The sequence below is a fragment of the Copidosoma floridanum genome, unplaced genomic scaffold, assembly GCF_036245765.1.
Source record: "Copidosoma floridanum isolate Cflo_tuat_1 unplaced genomic scaffold, Cflo_Japanese_pri ptg000008l, whole genome shotgun sequence".
NCBI classification, from domain to species: Eukaryota; Metazoa; Arthropoda; class Insecta; order Hymenoptera; family Encyrtidae; genus Copidosoma; species Copidosoma floridanum.
Window position 1 is genome coordinate 15,064,472 of NW_028321885.1, and position 9,478 is coordinate 15,073,949.

The 9,478-nt window shown below is 48.8% G+C and overlaps 1 protein-coding gene across 1 annotated transcript; it reads left to right on the plus strand.

The window, feature by feature from the left end:
- The first annotated feature begins 5,868 nt into the window (after positions 1 to 5,868).
- LOC149375320 (uncharacterized) lies at positions 5,869 to 7,653 on the plus strand. Its single transcript, XM_089589238.1, has one exon. The coding sequence runs from the start codon at positions 5,869 to 5,871 to the stop codon at positions 7,651 to 7,653; it is 1,785 nt and encodes a 594-aa protein (XP_089445364.1).
- Positions 7,654 to 9,478: the final 1,825 nt, after the last annotated feature.

Below are 9,478 nucleotides of genomic sequence, written 5' to 3' on the forward strand. Positions count from 1 at the left end.
TGTATTGGATCAACCAAAAATAGACAGAACACTAGCAGATAAGTCGATAGAGGAGGGATCAGCACTATATAAGGAGTTGTCACAGCATGACAAGCTCATTCTACTCTCTAGCAGAGGTCCAAGTAAGGTTGAACTTAATCAACAGAAGCTGACATCATTTTTAAGTGAACCACTAAGTAAAAAATCTAAATACAGTGAAGGTAACATATTTTTATAGTCAATATTCGTGCATATTTATACAGTATATGTATTGTATAAATATTTTATGCTTTCTATCATATTTTTTTGTTTTTTTGTTCAAGATAGATCTTGCAGCACTCAACAAAATCGCTGACAGCGATTTCCTTCCAACAAGGGAACTTTCCAAATTGATTCCCAATCAAAACTACATGGTGTCGAAATTAAGAAAAGTGTATACTGAATTCGGACCTAAAATAGTTGAAGAACTTGATGGTGAATTCTAAATTTTTCTGCAGACTAGAATAAGTTCAGCTCTCTATAAAAATAAAAAATTTCACAATGAATTGTTGGATGCTATAAATAAGTTAAAACTGTTTATAGTGTACAACGGAAAGCACATCATATTTTCTTACGCATAGTGTAAAAAAAAGGAAAAAATAAATTACAATTTTTTTTTAATTTTTGTGTATTTATTTCAAACGTTCCATGTAACTTTTTTATTATCATTTTATACATATTACAATCATATAATTTTAAACTTGAAGCAATAAAAAAAAAAATTTTAGTTATTTATTCGTCCAACTATTGTGAGTATTATCGGAGCCCAACCATTTAACGAAAACTTAATTACCACGCCTTCGAAAAACCTTCTCTATGAGGTATATATCCGGATGCTTTGTTTTCTGCAGTTCTTGTTTGTAAAAACCTCCAGAAATAGGTTGATTTCGGTAATCTTTAAGATGATGTGTTGTTGGATTTGTTGTTGCTACTCGTGTAATTGTAAATATTTCCGTCGACCAATTTGGTGTATACCCTTTTTCAAATCCTTGTTTGGTTTTGCTAACTCGTACTTTATCACCAATTTTGAATTTAGGCTTAGACTGACCACTATTTTGACATATTTTTTTCAACTTCTTATGACTTAAATTTCATTTTCAACAACAACATCTTTCAGTTTTAAACTAATTGTTCGATGTTTTCTATTATTATAAAATTTTATTAATGTTTGTAACAAATTCAACTATTTATAATTGCCTTGCAAACTTAATTTTTTCCACATCAAATTTTTTAAAATACAATTAAATCGCTCACATATAGACGCTTTGAGATTGCTGTAAGTTGAGTATAAATTTATTTTATATTTTTGCATGAGATTTTAAAAGTTAGCATTGTAGAATTCTTTGCCACGATCAGTTTGCATGTTTACGGGCATGCGTCCTTTTTTCAATATTGAATGCATTGCTGCAGTTACTTCTTCACCAGTTTTTTTCTTGACAGGTACAGCCCATGCGTATTTAAAGAAAACATCTATTATCTACAAGGTCTGCTTGCCAAGTCTCGTCTAAGCCACGTATGTTGAATTTTCGGCGAGGATAGTTACGCCTGGCTGCCTAACGAAGTTCCACAACACTTTGCTTCATATGTTATTTGTATAGGTTTAAGTTTTTTTAATCAGCTTGAATAAATGGAAATTTTTTTTGCAAGTTGTACATAAAAATTCGAAAGCTATCTATTTCTTTTTCAAGTCTTTTAACTATATTAATCAAGTAAGCATAATTTACTGCATCTTGAGGACGTTATGGCGTTCCAACATTGCGCAGTCTTTTATTATCTAAGTCATACTGTCCTTCTACGGTAAGTTTGTATCCAATACCAGGAGGACTTTGGCTACCACCTCCGGTCCTACCCAATTTTCGATCGAATACATCAACTCATTTCGATACTGAAGCAATAATTACATGCATCAATATATATATATATATATATATATATATATATATCTTTCCTCATGAAGCTCTTTGATAAGTGATATAATTTTACTGTCATGACTTGTATTTCCTGCCAACTTCTCAGCTATTAATAAGCGTAAACGATTTACTAATTCATTAGGGTCTTCCCAGTGTATATAATCTACTTGTTGCATCATTTGAGCAGTTTCATAATGGGGTAGCAACGATCCACCTTTTTTACGAACCATAAGATCAAACATTAGAGCAATAATTTTATTAAACTTATTGCTATTATTGGTTCGTATAGCTCCGTTTTTTTGAAACCCTTTTCTATGAACACTTGAAGCTTGTAATATTGTGTAATATTCTTCCAAATCATCCTGCGTCAGTGGAGATTTATCAGGATGCTTTTTAATGAGTAACTCCATTAATCTAACACTCGTTGGATAATTTATATCATTTATTTTGATACGATTGTTTTCAAAGTCTATTTGGAAATCACCTAGCTTATACACCTCATTTTCTTTTCGTACTCCATACTTCAAATCTAACAAATTTTTCTGATTCTAATCAAGTATTTGTTAATAAAAATTATTTAGTAAATTCTTACTGACTTGAACAGAATCAATAGATTGGTTTAGAATAGTATTATTTAAATCATTATCATAGCTTTCACTAATGGCAGACTCAAATGTTGTATCACCTTCTATAATTCTTTTTCTATGTTTTTGTTGACTCACGTTATCAACTTTGTTATGTTCTTTATCGTTTTCACTATAAAGATAATTATAAGTAACAGAATTATTACTGTTATTTTTTTGTTTTTTTGTTTCGGCAACAATTTCCATTCAAGGGTCTATAAAGGGTTTAAAAGTTTCACTAAGCACTTTTTCAGCCTTATTTTTCCCAAACTTTAACAGTCTGTACTTTTAACCGCCTCTCGCGCCTTCACTAACTGACGTAGAACGTCTTTCTCTTGTTGATACAAGATAATGATGCTCCAATGTCTTGTAACAGACTGTAATAATTGTGCTAGGTATGCCGTAATTGTACAGAAAAATTATAAAAGCCTTTTCTGTAGTGACCATTATTTATTAGCCAATCCTTATTTATAACAACAATTCCATGTTTATCGTCACTCTAGCAATTAGAGCAAAAATTTTTTAATTAAATGTATGTGTTCGGGTTTTCTTACCAACCGAGCGGGGACCCGCGCCCTGCCATGCAACGTCAGTCGCTGCGCTCTCTCCCGGCTTCCTACCTCGTGCGTCACCGCGCTTGGCCGGTGGCACTCACTCGTGTACGAGGGCTCAGCAAGAAGAGTCGCACGCCACGCAAGAGAAGGAGAGAAGAAGGGGACGACGACTACACACCGAAGCGACTATCCTTTGTGCCTTATCCTTTATTTAAAGTGTTGAAAAGCTTTTAAAATCCCCTGCGACTAAATAAAGCAGTCAAAACAAACATTTGGTCCTTCAAGCCGGATTTCGAGGAGAAGAGCAGCCAACGCCGCAGCTAGGGTGGTCACAGTCTGCAATTCGACTTACACAGCGTAATGTAAGTACAGTTTAAAGAAATGTTGTGTAATAGAGGTCGTCGTGGTCGACACAGTTCCCACGATTCGACACAGGTGTTGACCGCGACAAAGTCGTGCCGCCATTAACGCTTGCCTTGCTGGCACTCGCCTTATCAACAACGTGCACACGGTGGCTGCCACGGTCGCTACAGAGCCCGCGGTCCAGCAGCTGTGCTCGGCCATGGCAGAGATAAGGCCGTACGGCTGTCGATGCGACAATTTGTTCGGCGCCATTCGAAAGTCAGAAAGCCAGGCTTTCGCGGCCGCCATTGTTAGCCGCGATCAAGCGCTCGCGGTGTCCTCATCAGCCGCGGCCACCATGTTGGCCTCGTGTCGCGCGCGTCTGCCTCGCGTGGCAAAGCTGTTGCGCTACGCTGGCGGGGGGGTCAACGCCGAGGGACAGTCTTCAAAGCTTGTGTAGCTTGCGTGCGAGTTGGCACGCGCGTGGTCTACGCACGTCCCTTATGGCATCCTCGCCCTTTCGTGTTCTCGCTCACACTCTTTCTCTTTCACTTTCCTTCTATCTATTTTGTTTGCCGTCGATGCGCCGCACGTCGACAGCTGTGTCGCGTCTGGTGATGACATGGATCCGCCGCTCGTGGCCCAGAGGCAAGACATGCTTCGTGCAAACGTCAAGCTGGTGATCGTTTTTTCAGGTCGAACGACGACTGGACGAGCCTGCTCGGCTCCCAGAGCGCCCTCGCCAGCGTCATCAGCCGGTTCGCACGGGACGTCGAGAAGATCGACCCCCCGAACTGGAGCCTAGGTCTCGTAAAAGTAAGGCTCGAGCTGCTGGACGGTTACTGGAACACTTTCCAGGCCAATCACGTGAGTCTCCTGGAGTCTTCGCCGCCCGAAAAGCTTGAGTTTCTTGACCAGATGTACTCGACGGCAGAGTCGGACTATATCACCTCTCGATCACGCCTCTACAACGCAAGAAACACCCTCACGCCTCTCCCTAGCCCGGGCGGCGCCGACCTGGACCGTCATAACTCGAGACACGAAGCCCGCTTGCCTAAGATCAGCATCCCTGTCTTCTCGGGGAAGCGAGAGGATTGGGAAAGTTTCCGGGACCTCTTCCGCACGCTCGTCCACGACGATAGATAGCTCACTGACGTGGAGAGGCTGTTTTATTTAAAATCCTTGGTGGACGGAGACGCCAAGGCCGCTCTCGACACCGTTCAGACCATCGGTGCCAATTACCTAACGGCTTGGGCCTTACTTAAAGCGCGTTTCGAGCACCACCGTCTTCTTATCCATGATCATATCACGGCGCTCCGTAACATTAAGTCTCTGAAGGAAAAGCCAGCTCGAGGGCTTCAGGGTCTCCTTGACACCCTGGGAAAACATCGAAATCAGCTGGAAGCTCTGGGTCGCCCTGTGTCTCAGTGGGACGACTGGATTGTCTCCTGCGCGATATCTGGCATGGATCCGACGACCCAAAGCGCGTGGGAGGACAAGATCGAGCGACTGGAGAACGCTGGCACGGACACCACGGCAAAAGTTGCAACTTTTGCTGCCTTGACGACTTTCCTTCGCCAACAGTACCGCGCGCTCAGCTCCGTCGAGGCCTCTCGCCCTGCTCGTTCAGCCAACACAGCCAGCATGCGCTCTCTGGCCCCCCCGTCTCCTGGACGAAACTTTAGAGCCCTTGCCACCAGTGGCTCGATGCCGCCAGGCCCCTCGATTTAGTTGGCCCAGCAGCTCGGCGCAGCGCTAGAAGTCAACGAGGCGAGCATTCATGGAGTTGGGAGAGGGTTGACCATCCCTTCGAGAACCCGAGCGCATCTACGCCTTTAAACTGGATAGCATGCACCGCCAATCCACCTGACAGCGCTCTGCTTGCCGCGGCTCGGGCTCACCTCTCCGTCTGCCCCCTTGCACGCAGCCGTGATGAGACAGTGTCTTGATCTTGAGCCATTGGCCGATCCAGCGTTTGGCACACCTCGCCGTGTAGACATTCTGCTCGGAGTCGACGTTTACCAACGCCTTATCAAACCAGGTTACGTCCAGCGTGACGAGCTCGTCGGACAGCGCACGGCTCTTGGCTGAACTCTCGTCGGCCGTGCCCCTGGCCTGGGTTCGAACGCCTTCATCGCAGGCACAACTCTGCACACGAACACTCAGTCGCCCTGGGATCAAGAGCTGGCTGCGCAGCTCCAGCGATTCTGGGAGATCGAGGAGGTGCCACATGTCAGCCGCCAAGCGCCTGAGGATGTGGAATGCGAGCGAATCTTCGCCGATTATCATCGCGCTGACGACGGGCGTTACATTGTGCGACTTTCGCTGAAACGTGACGCTTCGCACCTCCTTGGTGACAGTCTGCAGGGCGCTACCGCAGGCTTGCGCTCGTTGCATCGTCGGCTGCAGCGGACTTTCGAGATGGCTTCTGAGTACGCCCGGTTCATGGCAGAGTACATTGCCCTCGGTCATATGAACCCCCTAACTGATGACCGACTCACTGCATCGCACCGTCCAGTGCACTATATCCAACATCACGGCATTTGGCAGCACGGTGACCAAGGTCGCAAACTGCGCGTTGTTTTCAACGCTTCGAGCCCGACTTTCAGTGGCTATAGCATAAACGACGTGCTCTATGCCGGTCCTCGGCTCCAGAATGCTCTCCTCAGTGTGCTCCTGCGTTGGCGTCGTCACCGGATTGCGTTCTGTACTGACGTTCGCATGATGTTCCGCCAGCTCCTGATTGACGAACGCGATGTTGACCTGCAGCGCATTCTGTGGAGCTCCGACCCCAAGCAGCCACCTACGCACTACCAACTGCTCACCGTTACCTACGGTGCCTCGTGCTCCCCGTACCTGTTACTACGGGTCGTACAGCAGCTGTGCAAGGATGACGGCCGCCGCTGGCCCAAGGCCGTGCCACTGGTGATGAACGATTGCTACGTTGATGACATCCTTTCCGGCGCTGATGACATCAGCTCAGCCAAGCGTCTGCGCGACCAGCTGATCAGACTTTTTCAAGCGGGCAGTTTCCCCCTGCGAAAGTGGGTTGCCAGCACCCCCGAGCTTCTCGAAGACTTTCCCGAAGACGTCCGCCTCCGTCCTACTTGGGATCAGCTCAGTGTTAAAGGCCTTGTCAGCGAACTGGGCGTAGGTTGGGACCCGCCCTCGGATTTCTTCCATTTGACGCCGCCCGTTGTCGAATCTCAAACCACAAAGAGATCCATGCTCGCCGCGCTCGCAGGCTCGTTTGATCCGTGTGGCTGGCTTGCCCCGATCGTGTTGAACGCTAAGCTTTTACTGCAAGACCTGTGGCGCGCGCGCTTGGACTGGGACGAGAACGTACCGTCCTCCATGACTCGCCGCTGGACCGCTTTCACTGCCGAGCTGCAGGCCATTTCCGGGTTTTCTCTAATTCGTTGGATTGGTATGTCTCCGTTGTTGAATGTCCAGCTGCATGTGTTTTCTGACGCCAGTCACCGTGCTATGGCCGCTGTTGTATATTCGAGGTTGCGGTCTTCAGATGGGCCCGCTCTTTGCCACATACTTCTCACTCGTACTAAGCTTGCGCCCATTCGCGCGCTTAAGCCGATGACTGAGCCTGCCACTCGCATGACCATCCCACATCTAGGATTGCGAGCGGCCCTCATCGCCACCAAGCTTCTTTGCTCAGTAGCCAGCGAGTTGGGAGTCGCGATCGAGCACTGCCACGCTTGGTGCGACTCTCAAATTGTGCTCCAGTGGAAACGCTCTGATCAGCCGGCCAACAACATGCTCGTCGACAACTATGTCGCTCAGATCCAGGAGGTCCTGCCACCCAGTGCTTGGCGATACGTGCCGTTGCAATCGAATCTGGCCGACTTAGCCACCAGAAGTGCCGACATGAGTGGTCTCCGACAGCAGCCCCTGTGGTGGAGAGGCCCCACGTGGCTGGCCCAGGACGACAAGTCTTGGCCCCAGGAGACACTGCCATCGCCCACGCCCACGCTCTCACTCTGCTGCGCCTTTCGCGCGCCTGAATCAGACCTGCTGCAGCTCTTCTCGAGCTTGCGCGCTGTACTGGGCCTCCTCGTGCGCGTTCGTCGATGGGTGCGACACCGCTTGCAGCGCATGCCCACCCGTTCTGTGCTTTCGCCGTTGACGCCGTCTGAGATTCAGGACGCTTTTCTGGCCTCGGTTGAGTCAATCGATGACGTTTGGGGATGAGTTGGCACTCCTGCGGAAGCGTAAACGTCTTCCGAAACGGAGCCTTTTGACCTCTCTTGCCGCCTTCCTTGATGTCGACGGTGTTCTGCGTGTTGGCGAGCGGCTTGATCACTCATCGCTGTCTTACGAAGAGAAGCACCCTCTTCTCCTTAGCGGAACATCGCCGCTCGCTCGACTCGTGGTCTCTTGGGCTCACGCACGCGCCCTCCACGGTGGATATCGCATTACCAGTGCATACGTCTCCAGGCGTGCCTGGATTCTCGGCGGGCCACGCTAAATCAAGGCTCACATTAGAGGATGCGTCATCCTTGCCCGGTTACAGGCCCGCTCTTCAAGCCAGTTGATGGCTCCGCTGCCCGCGTCTCGCGTCACGCCGTCTCGCGCTTGTAGTCACACTGGAGTCGATTAAGCCGGGCCCTCCTCCGTGCTTACATCGAAGGGACGGGGGATCTGGACCACAAAGGGCTACATCGCTGTCTTCGTGTGCATGACCACCAAAGCCGTGCATCTGGAGCTTGTCGGCGACCTTTCCGCGGCCACCTTCTTGGGTGCACCAGTTTCACCGGTCGTCGAGGCCGACCATCCGAGCTTTGGAGCGACAACGCCACCTGCTTTCGTCGAGCTGATTTGGACCTCCGCGAGGCGTTGCAGGGCACAGAATTCAACTGGGACCTCGTCGCCGGGACTCTTGCCTCCCAGGGGGTTTCCTGGCAGTTCATTCCTTACGGTGCACCACATTTTGGAGGACTCTGGAAGGCCGCGGTGAAGTCGACCAAGAGCCATCTACGCCGTGTGCTCGGCTCTCGTCATTTAACGTATGAAGAGTTCTCTACGGTTCTCGTTGGAATTGAGGCCGTGTTAAATAGCCGCCTGTTGACGCCCTTGTCTGGCGATCCCTCTGACCTCGAAGTGCTCACGCCTGGACATTACCTCATCGGGGCTCCCTTCGATTCCATTATCGAAGCTACCCTCGCTGCAGAGAATTTGGACCCGCTCACGCACTGGGAGCTTGTCAAGGCCGTTCGCGCCCAATTCTGGACGCGCTGGAGCCGTGAGTATCTAAATACTCTCCAACAGAGGCCGAAATGGAGCGCTGTCCGTTGGAACTTCGCAGTGGGGGACCTGGCGGTTCTTCTTGACCCTACGCTGCTACAGTCCAGCGGACGCTGGCCTCTGGGCCGTATCACCCGCATACACCCTGGATCCGATGGACTAGTCCGTGCTGCTGCCGTCAAGACGGCCACCGGCGAATACGTGCGGCCCATTGTAAAGCTTGCGCGTCTTCCTGTGGCACCTGCAAACTCTAGCCTCCCTGCGATGGACGATCGAGGGACTCCCTCCGCTTCGGCGGGTGGTGGCTAGAGTTTCGCTCTTGGATCAAGGTGGGCGGGATGTTTGGGTTTTCTTACCAAACAAGCAGGGACCCACGCCCTGCCATGCAACGTCGGTCGCTGCGCTCTCTCCCGGCTTCCTACCTCGTGCGTCACCGCGCTCGGCCGGTGGCACTCACTCGTGTTCGAGGGCTCAGCGAGAAGAGTCGCACGCCATGCGAGAGAAGGAGAGAAGGAGGGGACGTCGACTACACACCGAAGCGACTATCCTTTGTGCCTTATCCTTTATTTAAAGTGTTGAAAAACTTTTTTCATCCCCTGCGACTAAATAAAGCAGTCAAAACAAACAGTCTGTTATGTGTTAGTTTACATGATCATCATACTTATGCCTCAAGTTAACTTTATCCTAACAAAATAAAACTAAAAAGTTAGTATTATCCCTTGCACGATGCTTTGGTACTTGAGCATATGACTGACAAAGATATGAGCAGTCC